This window comes from Varroa jacobsoni, unplaced genomic scaffold, assembly GCF_002532875.2.
Source record: "Varroa jacobsoni isolate VJ856 unplaced genomic scaffold, vjacob_1.0 scaffold_574, whole genome shotgun sequence".
In the NCBI taxonomy this organism is placed as follows: domain Eukaryota; kingdom Metazoa; phylum Arthropoda; class Arachnida; order Mesostigmata; family Varroidae; genus Varroa; species Varroa jacobsoni.
This window is the reverse complement of record NW_019213476.1, coordinates 107,024-127,155: the sequence shown is the minus strand read 5'-3', so window position 1 is coordinate 127,155 and position 20,132 is coordinate 107,024. Positions and strand designations below refer to the sequence as shown.

Genomic DNA, 20,132 nt, shown 5'->3' with positions numbered 1-20,132 from the left:
TATGTTTGATATTACTTCGAAACCATGACTTGCAGGAACGATCATTTCATCATCCTTCCCTTTGAACCGTCCCAGTCCATCCTTCGTCCTGGCCTTCCTCTTGACCAGATACTCCAGGTCTCGAGGGGGACCGTACTCCCTGTTCTCCTGTTAATACCAATTGTAGTGCATCGAACCCATGATTGCCTGCCCTTCTACTATTCTCTTACGTTTCGTCCTTTCTAGTTGTTCCTTTCGTGTCATAATGTCGTCAAAGAAAGCCGTAACTTTGGCCCAGTTCGTCCTGTCTTGTCATCATATCCACCATATCCTTAGTACTGCCCTTTGTTGCGACTTCTCTGTGTACCTGCTTATCTCTGACCGCTTTAAGTGCCTGGCAATGAAGAAGAGTATGTTCTACTCCGTCCTGCATGCCCGACACAACCTAACCTAACCAAAACTTTTTTTTTGGAGGTTGAGGACGAATGCATTATGGAGACCAGACTTCACAGATTTGTTCTTTGTCTGGCACTGTGGGACTCTCACCCGCTAAACCCTGAGCCTCTTCGTAAGCTTGGGCCATGGTTTGGGATATAGTTTGATATCACTCCGAAACCATAGCTTGCAGGAACCGACATTAGGCTATTATCCCCTTTGTCCCGTTCCGGTCCATCCTCGTTCGAGCTTCCCTCCAGACCGGGTGTGCAAAGTCCCGGGCGGGGCCTTGTCTCCAACTCTCCCATAAAAGCCGGCTGTAGAGTATCGGGCTCCTGCTTGTTTTGAGCTTGTCCTTCCGTTATTCTCTTGCGGCGCGTCCTTTCAAGAAGCTCCTTTTTTTTTCATAATGTCGTCAAAGAAGGCCGTAACTTTAATCCAGTTCTTCCTATCCTTTGTCATCATATCAACCATTTCCTTTACTCCTCCCTTCGTTGAAATCTCTCTGCGTACGTCCTTATCTCTGACCCCTTTTAGTGCCTGGCAATAAAGCAGAGTGTGCTCTACTCCGTCTCCCATGCCTGACGCGCAGAGTACGCAGGTGTCCACTTGTGTTTTGTCGATCTTGGCCATGTAAGTCTGCAACTGTCCATGGCCCGACAGAACTTGCAAGGTGTGATACGTAAGCTCCATGGCTACTGCGAGTTTATTTCTTGACATCTGGAATTAGATGTCAAGTCAAGCTACCCTGGAACTCTTTTCCACTATTGGTCTTGGAGCTTCCCACTGTCGTTACCATTTGTCCATCGTGGCTTCGAGGACCATGTTGTTGTCGTTGTTTTCGTTTTTCTGATGGCGTTCCGCTCTTTCGCTGGCAAGCAGATCCCATGGGACCATTTTAGCCAGTAGAAGAAGGGCTTCAGTTGACACGGTTCTATACGCTCTAGGCTACATGTATTGCAACTATTCTTTGAGCGTCCAGCACTACGTCGCGGTTGGCTTTTGTTCTTAGCGCCATATCTGCCCACACTGGGGCGGCGTATAGCGCTGTAGCCTCCGCTACAGAGGCTAGTAGTCTCCGGCGGCCCTCAGAAGCTCCTCCTACTCTAGGCAGAATGCGGGGGTTGTTGAAGGCTGTTTTTCCCACCTTTGCAGCTACATACTTAATGTGTTCCCCTCCAGTCATCGCGGTGTCCAGCATCACGCCAAGGTATCTTGCTTTTCTCTGGATACTGCTTTGGATATCCCTCAAAAAGAGATTAACCCCTCTGGTCTTCTTTTCCCAGTAAGGTATATTGCTTCTGTCTTCTCCGTGGCTAGCCTTAAGTAGTCTACCGGTTTATCAGCTGGAGGAGTCGTTTGCTTTATTTTCTAGGTTCTGATAATAAGAGCCAGATCATCTGCATATGCGATAGTTTCAACCTCTGCCGGTAAATCCGTTACTTGTAGTACGCCTTCATAGGTTAGGTTCCGTAGTGTTGGTCCAAGGACCGATCCCTGCGGAACCCCAGCTGTGGCCTTGTATTTCGTCCCGTCTGCCTCCAGTCTTCTGTTTTCTAAATACGAGCTGATGACTTTGCGTAGATACATGAAGATCTTCTTCTCCTCCAGTGCCGCCATCAGTTTTCCTTAGTTCATGCTATTAAAGGCATTTCTAACATCCAACAGGATCAGAAGCACGAAGTTTCTAGTCTTCAGCTTGCATCTCCTCTCTCGCTATCTTGAGGACCCTATCCACATATTGGCATTTTCGTCTGAAACAGAGCAAAATCGAAGATGCAAAGTGCTTCTCTTTCCATGTTCTCTCTCCGTTGCTCTCCGCTCTGACTGTTCGCGCTATCAGTAACACCATCTCCAGAGCCAGTAAAAGGAGAGCGGTTCTAATAGAGGAAATTCTAATGCTAAGCAACGAATTTTTGCTTTGTTTATATTAAATTGATAGTCGTGTAATATAAAAAAAAGGATCGTCAAAAAAAAAATAGCGTTCATAGAGTGGCAGCATAGAACGCTATTTAGCAGTAGCATCGATTGTAACAGCGTCGGCGACCCGGTAATGATATAAAAATATCGAAATGTCGTTATTAATGAACTGATTGGACTACGAAAATGGTTTTAGTCATTTATTATACTCTTTTATGGCTAGATTTATGAAAAGCAAGGTATCACATGTATACAAATAATGAACATCGTTAAATATTTTCGTCCTTTTATTAAAAAAAAAAAAAAAAACGAGTGATACATATACATATACAATGCTACCATGCATACAGGATCCAAGATTCTAGCTTTATTAGAATACGCGATTTCAACGTTGAGTTTGAGCGGTATTCATCTTATGATCCTGTCAATAACAGTATTGCTAAGTTAGCCGGCCATCATGCCGCTACTGTTACTGTGTATTATAAGAAATGACGTATTACGTGGATATGAACAATGAACGTTATTAACTGTTTTGTTCTTTTTATTACAAACAAGTTATACAATATTAGCATGCACACAGTATCCAACAATGATTGCTTTCTGTTGAAAAGTTTGTAGTTTAAAATAATTTTAATGTTAGCGACGGGTACTTAAACGTTCTTAAAATCCTGAACGCACACTAACCTCTAACGTTAAGATTAACACTTCCATATATTAACATCTAGATTAAAACCATTAGAGGAAATACTATGTTGCCTGTGTTCGTTGACCGTATCAAGTTGATCAGCTAAGTACCAAATACTTAGAAATCTATGTCAATTTGCTTGTATATAGGCCGCAACAGCACATTCGTTAGTGATTCAATGCACGTTGCAAGCGCGTGAAGCAGAGGGCAAGTGACGGTAGTAAATGCGGCTCGCCTACGAATGCACAGCGATTATGGATTGAATGTTTAACATTCACTAACACTCTAAGACACTAACTTCGTTGAAATAGGGAGCACTGTAATGTACTTATCAAACTAACACAAGCAGTAATTGTTGCTGTCATCTGGTTTTACCACCACCATTATTCTGATTTTATTGTTTTAAAAATATCTATATACGTTGGGACAATTGTTTTTGTTGCTATGGTCTGGTTTTACCACAACCATTATTCTGGCTTTATCGTTTAAAAAAAGAAGAAAAAAATATGTTAGAGCAGTATTTTTGAAAAAAAAAATATTTGTAATTAGAGTTTTCATAGTTTCGTGAATACGAAAAATTATGATTTCCAAAAATTTCGCGATGTTGATCGTGGTTATTGCTGTTTTTGGAACGGATCTTTTACTGCCAGCGTTTAATTATTGTATTCGATCTGATAATGACGCAGAATACTGAAATGCAATTACTGATGAACGGATTGACTATTACTTATTATGCTTTTTCATGACTAGAGTGCTTCAAAACATTATATAGTTATCTCATAGCACTTTTTTCCCGAATACAGAAACAGCATAAAATTTGGCTATTTAATTCACTTTTGGGGAATTCGCTGGAACAGCGGAAAGAGACATCGTGAAACGAACAATTTTTTCTATTTACTCAAATTATGTACACAAAATAATCATTACGTTGTTTGGACCGCACAATGTTGAACGGGAATAACAGATATCTTAAGCACCGATATATATATATATGTTTCACTACAATTTAAATATATTCCTGTCAAGGAAGCTGGCAATTACGGACGGCCAATCGTCAAAGCTGGATCGCCTGCAAGCACATTTATATCAATTTAAGAGATTTAATCTTTAGATACCTGTTCTTGAAGCTCTTAGAGACACGCCAATATATAATGCGGGTTATACACTTAAAAAGCTGAGTCTCTGACAGGAAGTTTGAAGCAACATTTATATCAATTTCGAACCGATGTCCAAAGATGGGGCTTAGAGTTTAGTGGGTGAGGGACTCACAGCATCATACGAAGAGCGCAGCAATAAAGTCTGGTGTGCATAAACCTGTTAAAGTCAATGCGCTAGTTTTGCAACTGATGTATGTATGGTCAATGTCCGTTATGATGTCCTTTTGCATTAATTGGCGTTAATAAGGTTTAGATCATAGGCAAGCTCCATATAAACTGAATTGCTGAGTCTGTACAAATATGCATATAAACAACACGTAGATATGGTTTCAGAAGTGCTGCCTGCTATAACCAGACTATGTGCCAATATAGCATTTGGTTTAGGCTTGGCCGGCAACTACAACATTATGGCCTTTACTGCGGAGAGATCGCATGCTTAATGATTGTATGGTAATTCTTAAAGGGACAGGCGGTCTTAGAAAAACCTTGAATCTGGTGCAATATTCTATGAGTCAGTGTTATGAACTTTTCGCCTTGATTTTAACTAACAGTTTCCCTGAATTTTGAGGAAATCATCGAATTATTCCGGAAAAAACACAGTTTTTGCTTTCAGGGGTTGATTCTTTTTACTTGCTCCACACCCCCGAAACATACTCGATTCCAGTCCAGAACGGGCGAATGACATTCTCTTTTTGCTTTACTTGTAGATTTATAAGCGAGAAATCCTCTTCAAAGTCGTTCAGGTAAATGATCGCTAAGGGACATACTCTAAGAGAACAAGGCTTCTGTGGATGACTGTATCGCAGAACTTAGGTTATTTAGTCAACTTAGTGAAGTGGCTTAAGGTGACAACGTTAACGCTTTGCTCTCTGTACACCTTAGTGGTCTGCTTAGTGTCGTCAACTGGTATAATCAGGTTGATGTGCTGCTTTATGCGAATGGCCTTATGCTTGGCAGAAGTCGCCGTACAAACCGTCCACTTAAATGGTTTTGATCCTCTCATCTATTAGCGTATTGCTCGTCAAGTATATCTCAAGTGGGACAACTAGTAGCAGCCATATCAATTAATAAACCACGCAGGCTATCGGTAAAAATAGCACTGAGTCCTTTCGATTTAGAGACAGTCCAACAGCGTACTTTGGTTTTTCGATGATCTGGAAGCGTTTAGCAATGCTTTCCTATTTAATTACACTGAGCTCGCATTTCTAAAGTACGTTCTCATGCCACATACCGCTACTATAAGTCATCTGGTTGTCGAACGCTACTTTTTGTTGTGAATTTGTAAAAGAAGTTCACACTGCCAGCAACAGAAATCTATCAAAAGTTACAACTATGGACGCGCAAAAAAGGAGCGCAAATTAATCTCGCCCTTTTTCTAGTTGGTGGGAAGATGAATGGCTAGTAAAAGAGGCCGAACAGAGCGCTCCCATTACCTTTTACAAACGATCGTGGAACAACATGAAAGAAGATGTTTGTCGATCTACGTGATGAGCGAGTACTGCATTGGTATCGCGCCGGTTAATGTTTGGTTGTGATGTCGATTCATCTATTTATGTCGACGAAAGCCCATGTGTTATGGCAGCCGGTCTGATGCGTTACGTGAAAGAACTCCCATGTTCCTTTCCATACCGATTGTTGTGCACTGCAATGCTCTTTACGTTCTCTACGTTACGTACGAACCTGACTACTGGAGCTCCTTTGGTGAAGGCAGTTCCAGTAGTCAAGTAAAGCGGTAAACCAATGTGCACAAACGGAGTCTTCAAAAAGAGAAACAGAAACAAAGAACAAATCGTTTGCGATGATGCCAGTCGTTGACTGAGTATGTAGTTAATACAAATGTTTTAAAAACTATTAACAATTTTGGTGCCCGAATTCTGTATTTTGAATCTAGTGGCGAATACATCTTCAAAAAAAAACACTCAGAATTTGTGAATACCTTTCAGCCCATTGTTACGATAGTGTGTACCAATTATCGACACAAATGAAGGTACAGGGTTGTCTTAGCAAGCTAAAAAATGCTTTAACTTATCCATTTAAAAACGGCTAATACGATTGGGCACCATGGTAATAATTCCAAGGCTTATGATTTAGTCATTAGAAAGATACCAGGTGAAATACTGAATAAAGAGCTATACAGTGGCACATACAAGAGCGCTATTTTATTAAATCATCTTTAAAGCAAGTGGTCTAAGACGTTAGAATGGGTTCGACCAACACGTGGAAGATTATGTATATGCTATTCACTCTGTAAGCCTATTATGCATGTGCTGTGAAAATCTTAAGCCCAAACGTGAAAACAGCAGTATGCCCACTTTGCACGCAGTACAGTTTGAGGTACATGCTTACATCCCGTTTCGTTGGAATCCTCATGACTATGTTACATTTTGAGAGTCGCTTGTGCAGTGTGCCCCTAAATCCACAGAATGGTTGAATTTGATTTCAAGGTGTTTATATTCTGATGCCTTCGGTATTGAGTGACCATCTAGAATTTAAGTTATTATACATGCTGTTTTGTTTGGCACCATTATAAAAAATATGTTTATTTTTTTGGTGTTGCACTGTCAGTTCACAAAGCTAATAGTTTTCCGAAACTCTAATTCATTTTTTTTGTAACAGCTGAAGTATATACTGAAAGGTATTTATTGCATATCGGCGTCTAGAATGGCTTAAATATTAGAAGCTGAGTGCAAGGAAAAAGCTTATACAGGTTTTCGGAAAATTGCATATCTTAAGATATATATAACTCCAACAATTGAAGTTACAAAAACTGAAAAGTAGATGTAGCCCAAATATCAAACTAAGAGAAGTTAAAGCGCGACGTAGATTTAGTCGCAGACGTAATTATGCAACAACCTTTGCTAGATTAAATTATACAAATAAAAAAGTTCAGGGTTAACTGCAAAAGGGAGACTCGTCAACGGCGGTACTAGGAAGTTTTATTCTTCCGATAAATATACTTTCCGTAGGCAGCAGCGGGGTCTTAATGTATTCCCAAAGTAGTTACAAAATTTATATGGAAATGTTGGATATCGTTTTTTAACTACCATTTTATACCTGACACATGAGAGGACCTTACACTAATATTACTAATACCTTCATCGTTACACCTATTCACAAGAGAAAACCATTGACTTTATATATTAATATTCGTATGAAGTTACTTCTCATAGTCAGAGTTTAAGAATGCTCTCGTTAGTTCTTAATCAAATCTAAAAGTGACTTTAGCCAACCTCTTTATTCCAGTTTTACGTCCGGTATCTGATGACTGGCTTCTACCACAAAACGGAGTGTGTCTAAGCTTTTGCGGGGTCTTTAGTTAGCCTAGCACGCTAAAAGTAAGCGTCTAAATGTATGAAGCCATTATAGCAATGGGTGTAACATACAAATATCCCATCATGACCTCAGGTTCTTAGCTGTTGTTCGTCATTTGTTGGGATTTATGTCAGATGGCATCAAGACTGCGTTATAATCACTCACCCCCAACCAAGCAAAATAATTCTTCCTATTAGCTTCGAATATTTGAATCTTGCTTTAGCTGTTTACTGCGTGAGTGTACACCAAGGTTGCACGATCCTGAAATTAGTTGGAAAAATTTCATGATCCGAATAAATTTCCCATTTTTCTGATTTGACACATTTTGAGCAATTTTATTTCTTCTGCTCTGATTTCCTTTTTTATCTGGGCTCAGTAAACGGAGCTTCAAACGACCTGAGCACTTTGCGAAATTCTTTAATGCAGTAACCCAGTACAGTATACGGTAGTAATCTTTAGTTCAACATGCACATCTAAAAAGCTATTTTCAGTAATAATATTAAAATGTAAACCATGACCAAATGATTCAAACGTTTTTATTAAAAATTGAATTCTAATTCTATTTTTCGCACCGCTTTCGTAACCGTGTTTGGCTATAGTTCACGTGGCATTGGCGCAAGTATTTTTTTTATCTATCTCATTTGACACAACTCGAGAATTGCGAGGATTTTTATGTGTGTTTAAATTCAATAACTATTTTAACTATATTTTAGTTTTATTTATTTACATTTATCCGGATAATAATAACTTGACGAAAATATTTTTGTAAAAGCTGTAGAGAAAACACTGTAAGGAGCTCATGTTTTTTATACGTGATTCATGAATGTATCCTCCATTGCATTTTAATCCATTAGGTTTATTAAAGTTAAAATTTCTGTCTAAACTTTTAGTATAGCTTGTCAGATATCACTGAATGATTTACACAAAGTGATGCAGGATTTTGTCCCATCCTAAAGTTCTAGTGAATTTACATAAGGTAGTTTAAAATTTCACAAATCGGGTGTCTTCGATCAAAGGCCTGGGTAGCGGAATAATGGCCTAAAGACCAAAAGAACACGTTAAGTTTGCGACCAGTCATTTTATTTTAATAAAAGAATAAACACCCAAAGTACGTTCAGTTTTTTTTTTGACAATTATATCTTGCAGTATATTAGTAAATTCAACAATGTACATTGCTAACCGAAGGCAGAGGATCGCAAAGGCTAAGACTAAAAATCATAAAACAAGAACCGAACTGTACCAGATGTTATACTAACAATTCCTTCAAAAATCGTGAAAACCGATGGTATTAATAAATCAGTGCGGCCTTTTGTACCCCACATTTTTTCACTTCCTTAAGCTGTAAGATCGTTTCTTTAGATATGAAGTAGGATTTTATTATTATTAGCAGGGTGCGTGAGGCAGCTGGCTAGCTAACTAAACTTGCTCCATGCGGGTACTTGTAAAGGTACAGAGGTTATTATGTTAAGAATAACAGCAAAAGGGCAACTTTATACACTTCATGCTCGTGCGCAATGCGGGGCTCATAAAATGCACAAAAAGCTTTAGTATTGTTTTTTTCAGCAACCACTAAATATGGCAAGTAAATAAAATGTGATAAACCCACCGTACAATTATTATTGATCTAAAACCCAATGTGTCGTCTTTTTTATATCGTTATTTGATATTTCATAATTAAACTTGTCCGCACATTGTGTTACACCAGACCTTTCCTACGAGATTGTCCAGCTAGGGGATTTTCCGAAACTACCAAAAACCGATCCAATTCTTTAAACTATTTTGGAATTTAGATTTATGGAATTATAATAGAATCTTGATTACACTCTGGCCTTCGTTTTCCGCCATACAAAAGACTTCATTGAAATATTTATTTTTGTTTAAATAGTCTTAGAAACAAAAGATAAGAAAAATGTGTAATAAAAAAAGTGTATGCCAGCATAAGCAGGTTATATATATATAGCCTCAGAAAAACAGTCAATGCGTTTTCACATGATTATGTCAATGAATGATATGAATCTAACGATAATACTGGTAACTTGAATAACTTCACGATAATAAGAAAATTATGTGATGCACAGATGTGCATGTGCCTCATTTCGGCTCAAGGTGTATTGACGGTCTGTGCACATAGATTCTACCATATTGAAAATAAACGTGCAGTCAAGAAACGTGGGAATTCCCCCCCTCCCCCCTCAGTGACTACTCGTATAACAGTTCTTGTTTATAGTTACGCCCATTTATCCATATCTGACATAACACACACAAAGCCGATAGTACTAAGATTTTCACTGTTACAGAGTATTTTATCCTGAAACTATTGAAAACTAACGGTGATCGCTTGCTCAATGTTTTTCGTAACAGATGTTATTTTTAATAAATATTATACTCAGTTATTTACGCAATACAATAATTTTTTTATGTTTTGCTTGTTGTTTTTAAAATGTTCACAGTAACTCCTAAAGAAAACCTAAAGATAATAGTTATAATTCTATAAATAAAACCATCTCTTTGGTCGACTAATAAATTTTAGCTTGCAACTGTGACGCAGACGAATTTAACTAGCAATGTTTGTCAATAGAGCAACGCGGCGCCGGTGCACGCGTCTGCCGGAGACATGTTGCAGACTAAGTGAGATGTGTTGTTCAATACGTTGTATTAAAATAACCGTGGAATACAACCGTGCTTGTCTTCACATTTTTCGTGCCGTTGACTGTTACTATTTAAACGTATGAAACCACGATAAAAAGAGCATCAAGGTACATATATGATGAATATTTGTTTGTTTCTTTATTTAATAACACGTCCTATATACTATATATGTATGTCGAAAATATATACATCGACGGGGCGGCTTAAAGGGCCAAGGATGTATATATATATTCAATCAGATAGTATCAACTTCAAAGACCAATTGCGCAGTACCGAGACATTTTTAAATGGTTCTTGACTACAAAACCAGTATTGTTCTACTACTACTAATGCTACTCTACATGCCGACGAAGACACCAGCAAACATTTTTAAATCGCTGACAACCGATGTGATGTGGTCGCGAGCAATAGCATCTTATGGCGGTGCCTCTGGCAGTGGCACTTAGCGCTGCTTTTTGCAGCATACTTTTCGTGCAGCTTTTCGCTATCTCAGCCATAAGTGGATCCTATTGCCACATATTACCATTTTTTTTTCATTATTTCATATATCAACGTTTCTTGGCAAAGCTACTACTCTTGAACCCAATGTCTTTGATTAAACAATGAAGCCCAATTTTGCACACAGCAGGTTTACGGTTTTTTATTATACTCTGCAAGGCATTAAGAGACAAACCTACTTTTTGAAGTTAGCAACTGATCATATGGTCCTTCTACTCTTTAGTATAACTTTTTACTTTTGTTATTAATTTTACGCGATGATGAGGTTTTCTCTTAACTTTTAAATTTAATGATTGCGTACTGGAAAACATGAAGTGTTTTAGCAGTTTCGTGTCGCACATTTATTTTGTCGCAGCATTGTGCTAATCAGTGTTTTCTGCCCCTTAGTAACATCCGTTCTTTTTCCAATTTCGATACCTTACGTAGAAAGAAACTCAAACTAGTCACGCTTACCTAAAAAGCATCATCACTTAGTCGTTCAGCACCGGTCACAGTCGTGAGTGTGAATGCGCTGGCTCGTATATAGTACGAGATGTTACCATGAAATGTGAAGTTGGACTCACTAGGATCCGACTACAGCAAGTCATCATATTTGCGGTCGCTGAAACACGATCTGTCAGTTTTACGTATTTATTTAAAATTACTTGTAAAAAGTTTAAGCCAGGCATGCCAGGTGCTAGTGTAATGGAACAGTAGAATTTGTGTAGTGGAATAGCGTCGCATATGTATGTATAGGTAGAAGTGGCATAAAGTTTACTACATTTATGGATCATTCATGTCGGAATAATTTTTTTAATATGAAAATTTGAACACAAAACCATACTTTGCAGTTAACTATATTTCCTGTCTCAGTTTACTGATGCCGTAGTTTTGAAAAAACCTACGGTACCCCGTTTTATTTATAGCATATTAAGTGCGCAGATAGTTTTTTCGTCATCGAAGTTGTTATTCTGATGCGTATTTGGATTTCGTAGTGCTAACCTATTTGTCCGTTATGGCCTACAGCATTTTTTTTAGGTTTAAGTCTTGAAAATGACTAGACTAAATTACAAAAGGTAGTCTTTTTTTTAGCGGGAAGCCTAACTTCCATCAGGTGACATCAAAGCACATGCATTTTGAATTGAACCTTTTAAATGATACTGAAAATTAATTCAACATTTGTTTCTATTTCAGTGTTAACCTTGAAAACTGATAATTCATTAGCAGCGTCTGCTTGCGAGCCCAGTCTGGTATTTTTGGACTCAGGACGACAACAATTTTGCACAAAAAATTATTAGCACCAGACGCATAAGTCATTTTTCTGCGAAGGGAGACATTTACATAGTATTTATGTTTGCTACTTTTATTTAGTAAGCACAATTGAAAACTGAATCGGGAAAAAGCCGTAATTTTCAAATCAACTTCACCTTATACTAATGTTATCAAAAACTTTAACGGAAATTTACTCGTTTCTCTAAACTTATTATTAGACTGCTCATTCGAACCGCGATATAATATATGAAATACCACGATCCGGCGGATTTTATCGGTTGGTTGAGATATCGGCTGAATATGATGAAGCATTGTTACGCCATTACTAAATATAACATTGCTAAATATAACGCCAGAAATAAAAAACGTCTCCCTCAACTAGGGCCACTGAAAAATTCTTTTGTACAAAAGTTTCTATCTCAGTGTCTACACCAGTCTAGTCGGAATTTGTGTGGACAAATTTGTTTGTCAAAAGTATATACGATATGCTCAATACGATTTTCAACCTGCTTTTTGCGTCCCTCCTTTAGTAGCGAAGCTTGTGCAAATGACGATTCCGCGAGGAATTGTTGTACTATATATAAGATTTTGTGGTTCGCGGCTCTAGTTCATATCGGCTGCTTTCTATACTGCAGATGTCGAATATTCTTGATAACAAGCAGACAGCTTCACGACAAGATAACGAGTCATCAAATTGTATTTAGGATACTGCTTAATGTAAAAATTCTTGTGGCCGTTTTTGCACCATCGTCATTTTGTAGCGAGCTTTCTATCTTGAATGGTTTTAATACCGACACTACTTGGGAAGAACTGCGAAGAACGACAATGCTACAATAACCATGTATGAGCCAGAAGGTGATTTATCGAGGCTATTCCGTCTTTACCAGAGAGCGGGGGAAACCAACAAAAGGCAAACGCCTTTTTTGGTGCTCCAGAACAGTAGAATGTGTTCTGTTCTGCGAACTATGGCAGCAGTTTGCCGCGCAGGAACAGGCTCTGTTGTTCTGTTAAAATTTATAATAAATCATTTTAAAATTAATTTAGCTGATGTAAAGCTATTATATTTTCAATAGAGTATCTGTATGTAGTATTGATCTCAGCAGCTGAGCGTGATAGAAGGCGACAAATTTCGACAGGTTTCATATAACAGTCAGTATGATTTAAGCACAATATTATATACAGATATTTTGTTGGTAAATGCTTGTCTCTGTCATATTTGGCAGGATCTCACTGTTGCAGTTATGGATCTTAAAATATGCCGAGTATAATCACCTTTCCGCTTACCACAATTTTTATTTTTGAAAAATTCCTTTACGAGATGTACCAAGTTCAACGCGCCAAAAGATGGATATTTATGATACCTGTTTTCCAGTTCCTAAAAAATGATGATCTACTGGCGAAGAATGAGTGTGCTTTTATTAATGTAATAACATTATAAATGTTTTCATCTGTTAGAGCACTACTACTAAGAGAGAGAGAAACGTTATTCATGTTTTTGTTATGCGCTCTCTTAAGATGAACCTATCGGTGGGGGAACCCTTTGTGGAGAAATGGTTTAAAGCTGGACGGCTGGAGAAAACTACACTGACGGCTGAACTGGAACAGAGCATGAGTCAAGCGCCCATACTTGGATGGAAGTTGTTACACGCTCTTCGTGAAACGCTAAAAACTGGAGATTTGGATGCAGCATGTTGTACACGCATTGCACTTGTAAGTATAGAATATTACGAAATTTAAATATTCATCAGTCAAATTTTTGCTCACATGTAATTTTTTTGACTACAAAAGGTGTTCAAAATTATTACCATTCTGGTCAATACACTGCTAATAACTGTAAGCTATTGATTGCCAAACTCCAATAAATACTACATTTGATGTTCCGGAGCATTCTTGTTTACTCACGGCTTAAATCTTTTAATGTCGTCGATTTTCTGGCCTAGATAACCTAGATTTTTAGGGTATTCCACAAGAAAATCCATTGGCGTTAGAATATTCTATAGCACCTTTTTGCTCAGCCCACCCCATTGGAAAATTTCCATCAATGTATGCTTTTATATCACGAAAATACCGTGCGGATGCTTTGTCTTGTTCAAACTAAATCTTTAAGAAAGCTTTGTCGAATGCATGATGAAGCAAACGCTTGTAGTAAATTCAAGTTACTGATTCCACTCACCGCTTTTTCAAACAAGAATGGTCCAATTAATGCTTTGTTTGAAATGCCGCACCACGCTACAGCTTTTAGATCGTATAGGTGGATGGTGCTTTTGCGTAACATAGTGAATTTGCACAGTAAGTGGAATTATGTCGTCTAATTGTGCCATTTAATACGGATATTGCTACCCTGCTCCAAACAATTGCCCCTGATAGCTGTGTATTCTGTTCACATTTCTCCAAGTATCATTCGAAAAGTAATTTCTTTCGGTACTGTTCTTCTTTATTGATAGTATGTGTCACTCTTTGAATGTAATGTCTTTTTCATCATTTACAACGTTTTAAAGTGCGATAGATGCATGATTTATTGACGACAGTTCTATAAATTGACCTTATTGATGATTTTGGTCTTCCAGAACGGTGCCTTTGAAAATCCTGAACCAAAAGTTTTAAACTTTTATTTGATCAATTGTCAATCGTGTGGTTGCATTATCCTGAAACTTCTTTCGTTTTCGATTGTCTTTGTATTTTGCGCTGCTATTTCTCATACTTTCAATAACGTATTAACATACTCCTTTTTTTTTAAGGTTAATTTGTTAACGCTATTTTTTAAGGTTAACGCTTTATTTCTAGTTAAATTCTGAAAAAAAACAACGATCAGGAACTTATGATGTGTCAACCAGTGTATATTTATTTAGGAAACCCTGTTGATTTTCAGGTTGTTCGACTATCTGCGTGGCCTTGTAATTATAAAACCTTTATTATGGATTATTTATCGATTAATAATGTTGATTGGTAATAATTATAATATAATAATAAAAATAAAATTATGCACAGAAAGCCCTTTTTGTGCATATAGCGTAAAGGTGTTATAAAAAGTAATATTTTTTTCGATCTTGTAGACACTGAAACCCGCGTTAGAATTGCTGAATACTATGGACAGTGAAGGGACCAACGATGCTGAAATAATCTTGCAAGCAATGATTTTCTTTGTGACTGAATTCATGACATCTGTATGTCTCAATGAAGGACCTGATCTAATCGTGAGTAAAACAATTTTATTGTGTGCGATGTCCGAGTCAACTTAAAAACTACGCTTAAAATATTTGGATGCAGAGCTCCTGAAGTCCTCAGGCCAAGCTTGCCTAGCATACATAAAGAGTTTATGCATATAAAACAAAGTTTTAATGATTTTTTGAAAAACAAAAGCGTAGGCTTTTTCTAAAAAGAAAATAGTCAAATGTTTCAAAAATAAAAAACTACCTGACTATAAACAGTTGCTATAAAGTACGTAAGAATCATCTCTACATATTTTGTACAGTGAATAATCCATACCCCTCTTGGCAATGCGTGGTAATATTTTTTAAAGCATATTGGGATCTGCGAAATACTATCTTTCAGTACGACCTTTCAACTTTCCTCTACGAGACGCTACCTCGAACGCCACTCTTTGTAGAACTCGTCAGTGCCCTTCAGAGCTGTATCGTGGACTACAGTACCGCAGTACCGGACAATAAATCACCTTTAGACTTAGAGAAGCAGGTGAAATTCTGGAAAAATGGCATTTCATACGCGATTGAAGTGTCCAGGTTTGTTGGCCTTACTATTTGATTATCTATAACATTAACAGACATAGCTTGTTTACAATACGCTGTACTCTTCTCACGTCAGTTGTTCAAATGTCTTAATGCTTTTTAATGTATACATGTGTTTGTGTCAAAACGTGTTGTGTAAGACACTGCGTACATTTCCTTAGCTAAATGTTCTATAAGGTCGTATTATGCATTTACAATCTATGTGATATCGACGGATATAAAAAAAGGTAAAGTTCAGTATATATGAATCATTAGCTTAGATGCTGTACTCTGAATGGCACGAAGCTTTAGACGAAAAGAGGGGGAGGTTCATCCTGTTTTCAGATTTCCTATCCGATAGAACAGTTGAATGAAACTCATATCTGTACTGCACTGTACTAACATCTATAATATACATTAACCTCCCAAAAAATTTATTAATTCTCTGTCAAGCTCTTGCGGAGTCGCTTTAACGCCTGTTGCCATGCGTGATCTGGCGTTGTTGTAAAAAAAAATGTGTTTGCCTTGTCTATCAGGTTCTTTCCGTTAGATAGCCTTGTTTAACGAAGTAGCTAGGTCATATATAGATCCTTATTGACTGAAGTGGTAACGATGTATAAAACCCTTGCAGTCGCACCAAATGTAAATCACGGTCTTTTCGAGATAGCGATTTGGCTTGGCTATAAGCTAGACGTGTCTCTCGAAGCTACCCATTCCTTTCTCTACGTCATATTGATGCAAAAAGTCCATCGGTAATCATCAATAATAATTTTGTATTGGGACTTCTCATTGTTGTTTGCGTTGGCTGCTACTGGTACAGTGACGAGAGGTAATGGGACACCATGTTTCCTTGTACTCTTTGTTAAGTTTATAAGTACCCAAGGTAATAATTTTTGAGTGAATTGCATAAATACTTGGTAATAGTCATATGACTCTAGTTCCATTTCTAGGTGAATTCACGAGTCGCTTGTTGGCGGTTCGGCTTCAAAAATGCCTTTAAGCGGTCTTTATCGAGCTTTGACGGTCGCAAAAAGTGGAATGCACCTCTCAGTTCTAAAATGCGTTTACTGACTTCACAAACCACTTTTGAGCAGTCCTTTCAGACAAGGGTTATACATATCGAAGCAGCTCGAGATATATGTATCTCGAGCTGCTTCGGCAGATCTTTGGCCTTGACAAGTAGGTGTCGAATATGCATCTTTTTTTTCCAAGAGCATCTATCTTTAAAGCTCTGGAACTTAAATTTCCTTCTCTGCATAATAAAATTGCAGGCTTATGAAGGAGAGGGAGCATTTTCGAACAATATGTAGAAGCATATAAACTGTGGACAAAAGAAGCGAAAAGAAAATACTTGAAAAAGCATATTCGCCATTACTTATATACGTCAATCTAGTACGCATTATTAGGGATGTACAATTACACTCTCTACGACGTTCGCTGATAAGATGAACCATTAGTATTTTTTTGACTTGTCTTCCTTTTGTAGTGTTTGTTTTTGTCCGCAGTAAAACCAACAATTCCTTCTTAAACTTAAACTCGCTGGCCTGGTCTCTTTTTTCTTAATTTTGTTTATAACAACGTAAAAAGTCCTCTTTCCATAACACTGAAAAAAGGAGTTGTACCCATTGTACGCATTGATAACATATACATCTAAAAGTACTACAAATAATACAGATTAGGGATATTTTATCTGATAATGTTTACAAACCGAGTGGTTTTGCTGTCATAGTGTTCTCGAAGTCCCGTATATTTATTTTATTTTTTTATTTATATTTTGATTTATTTATTTTCTATTATTACATGTTTACCATACACTAAATAAAGCTTTAATTTCCACTTTTTTTATTCATGCACTCCTTTATGTTACTCATGAAGGAACTTGTTTGTCCCACTTGTTGTTTCACATCTCAAGAACAAAACACATGCATACAGAAAGTTGATTTTTGTGTTTGAGAGTGCGATTCCCATCGTTTTGTATCAACACTTCGTTTTTCTCTCGCTATATTCTTATGCTGTAATGTGTTGCCCTGAAGGACAAAAAGATGTAGAAAAACCTGTTCTTACGAATATGTGTGCGAATGTTAGAACTTGAAAATGGCATGGAATTTCACGAGTAAATATTGACGAACACTTTCATTGTAAGCGAATGATACAAATACGCGCATTTTCTTTTAGATTTTATAAGCGTATATGACTTTTCTTCTTTTAGATTTAATCCTCGGTCGCATCAGGTTGTGACTCTGTGCCGTTCAATAGCTGGAGCATTTTTTGGAGGTGCAAAGCTGGCTTCCGCTATCAAAAAACTCAACGATATGACAGGACAGGTGGATAAGTCAAGATCAGATATTGGATACCTGTTCGATCACCAGGCAGTGAAGTTTGTCAAGACGTTCGCTGAAAATCGAGGTGTACTTATGGGGTACGTTTTTCTGATAAACACCGTTCAGTCGATTTGAGAGATTATCACCCTAATGTTCACATTCATTCGGGCTCGTGTGTGTTATGTCGCAAGGCTCAAAGCAGCTATGATATTGCAACAATACGCAATAAGTAATAAAGTAATAATAATTATTATTTATATATTTAAAGACTGTCTTTTATTAATAATAATTAATAAAAGGCAGTTCTTAAACGTCAGGAAAGAAAGTGGAGCAAATGGAAAAATAAAAAAAGCAAAAAAAAAAGTGTCTGAACGTTATTCTGACAAAAAATGGAGAAGTGTGGACTGAAGCTTTTTGTAACCCTGTACATTCAGCAAGCCTTGCTTCACAATATTGTCATTTGTAGTAAGATGTGAATTTCTTAAATTAATAAATTGTTAAAATCAATAGACAAGATGGGGTTAAAAGCACTGTTACTAAGATCCTAGAGTCTTGTGTCTTGAAATTTTATAATAGAATAATAAATAGATTATTATTGAAAGGGCAAGGCCGAGTTTCCAATATAGTTGCATACTTAAATTGGCTGAGTTTTCTGTCGAAAACATTAAGCTTTAGTTCCTAAAGATTCCAGATCCTGAACAGTTTAAACTAGCTTTTTTAAAAAATTTCGCTATCGAAGCTATATCTTCATACATGAAGGTTGTTTGCTTGTCTATATTGCTGTACTTGTTCAATGTAAGGAACGTAAAGCACCTGAGTTCCGCGATTTTTGCTTTTACGAGTAATCCTTTCCAAAATCATACCATATATAACGAGTACGTTATATATGGAATGATTTTGACACCATGACTGCTCTTTTGTTGTCTATGTTTCAGTTACTCATTTCTATGGGCTTTACTAAATGCCTTTCTGCTTCGTCTAGTGGATCAAAAAGATTATTTAAGTGCACTAATGCTGCTTGTTCATTTTCTACAAGCGGCCGGAGCTCCCATAAAATGTATGCCGACCGCCTCCATACTTGAATATCCGGTAAATAATAACACCACAAGTCTACTATTAGATTAAAACTACAAGATTTTAGTCACTATTAAGCTGCTGTAGAGTAATCTAGACTTTTCCAATACATCATTTTTACTAAAACCAGAGCACTATTCGAGAAACCCCTACGTCATTTATACTGACTACTATGTTCACGACGGTGGCCAATATTTCATATTCAGCATTTAATCCGTATTATTGATAGTAATAAATTATGTCAATAGGATAGTTACGAACAGACACATGTGTATTAGTGGCTCTATGAGATGATAGCTCTCAAAAAAAGTACACTACGTGTTACGTTCCCTATTTAACACAGCCTTTCGTTATACCATCATTAGTTCTTAGTCATAGCACCAGCTAGTCCAGCACTTGCCAAAAAAAAGATGTAGCCCATATTTTTTCACGACCTGACAGATAAAAGGTCTGGCTATATTCTAAACATGCTTATGTACGATAGGCATGTTTATAATCTAAAGCGTTTATCATTGCCAGCGGGAGGTAATGACGTATCACCTGTTTCAATTTTGTTATTTTTGTCCTAACCTATAATTTTTGTTTGCAACCGAAGCGTTAGACTGTCGAGCCAGGAAATCGGCAATCAGGTTTAGGTCGAAATCAAGTCAGGCCGAGACCTACATTACACTAATCTAAGGGCTATTTTTGAAGCCGTGTTGAGTACAGCGTACGATAAAGAAAGTGTCGTTGAATTCTGCTTCATAACACAAAAATCTTGTAAAGAAGTCAGTTAGAGCAATTGCGTCTTCATTTCAGAGACCTTTAAAAACGATATTTTAGCTCAAGATCTATGCCTGTTATCTCCGTAAAGAAAATAAGTGTGTTGTGTGAGAGACAATAGCTCTACAAACTACAGAAAGAGCACGTAGCTGCACGTTCACGGCGTCTATGGCTTACCGAACCATCTGCAGCTACTCCAATACGTAGAGTAGTAAATTTTCCCACATGTCAGTCAGTCTTTAGTGTCTATTTTTGCTTATGCTTAAGTATCTCCTAATCGTAACAAAAGTTATAGTTTGTTCGTTGAGAAAAATGTTTTTCCATTACTATTATGCAAGTGCCCGTTCAGTACAATATATATATA

The 20,132-nt window shown here is 37.3% G+C and overlaps 2 protein-coding genes across 3 annotated transcripts in view; one reads left to right on the top strand and one right to left on the bottom strand.

Annotated features, from left to right (window-relative positions):
* Positions 1–798: 798 nt before the first annotated feature.
* On the bottom strand, positions 799–1,600 carry LOC111261627 (uncharacterized). The gene is made up of 2 exons (XM_022835241.1): positions 1,403–1,600; positions 799–1,134 (listed from the first exon to the last, which is right to left on the bottom strand). Exons 1-2 carry the CDS (start codon positions 1,598–1,600, stop codon positions 799–801), a joined length of 534 nt encoding a protein of 177 aa, XP_022690976.1.
* Positions 1,601–10,078: 8,478 nt separating this feature from the next.
* Positions 10,079–20,132, top strand: part of LOC111261628 (uncharacterized) — a 21,092-nt gene continuing 11,038 nt past the window's right edge. The window contains exons 1-6 of one of the 2 annotated variants that reach the window (XM_086968786.1): positions 10,079–10,244; positions 13,402–13,596; positions 14,940–15,080; positions 15,439–15,626; positions 17,821–18,030; positions 18,868–19,021. In XM_086968786.1, the coding sequence (XP_086824912.1) occupies positions 13,402–13,596; positions 14,940–15,080; positions 15,439–15,626; positions 17,821–18,030; positions 18,868–19,021 (888 nt within the window). In that variant the 5' untranslated portion in view covers positions 10,079–10,244. The remainder of the gene's footprint in view (positions 10,245–13,401; positions 13,597–14,939; positions 15,081–15,438; positions 15,627–17,820; positions 18,031–18,867; positions 19,022–20,132) is intronic. The other variant, XM_022835242.2, reaches the window with a different exon arrangement.

Bases quoted from the DNA above. Each gene is read 5' to 3' on its own strand.
- LOC111261627 (XM_022835241.1), bottom strand. From the start codon at position 1,600: ATGACTGGAGGGGAACACATTAAGTATGTAGCTGCAAAGGTGGGAAAA. The intron at 1,135-1,402 runs GTAGTGCTGGAC...ATCTAATTCCAG, and splicing joins GAACAAAAGCCAACCGCGAC to ATGTCAAGAAATAAACTCGC.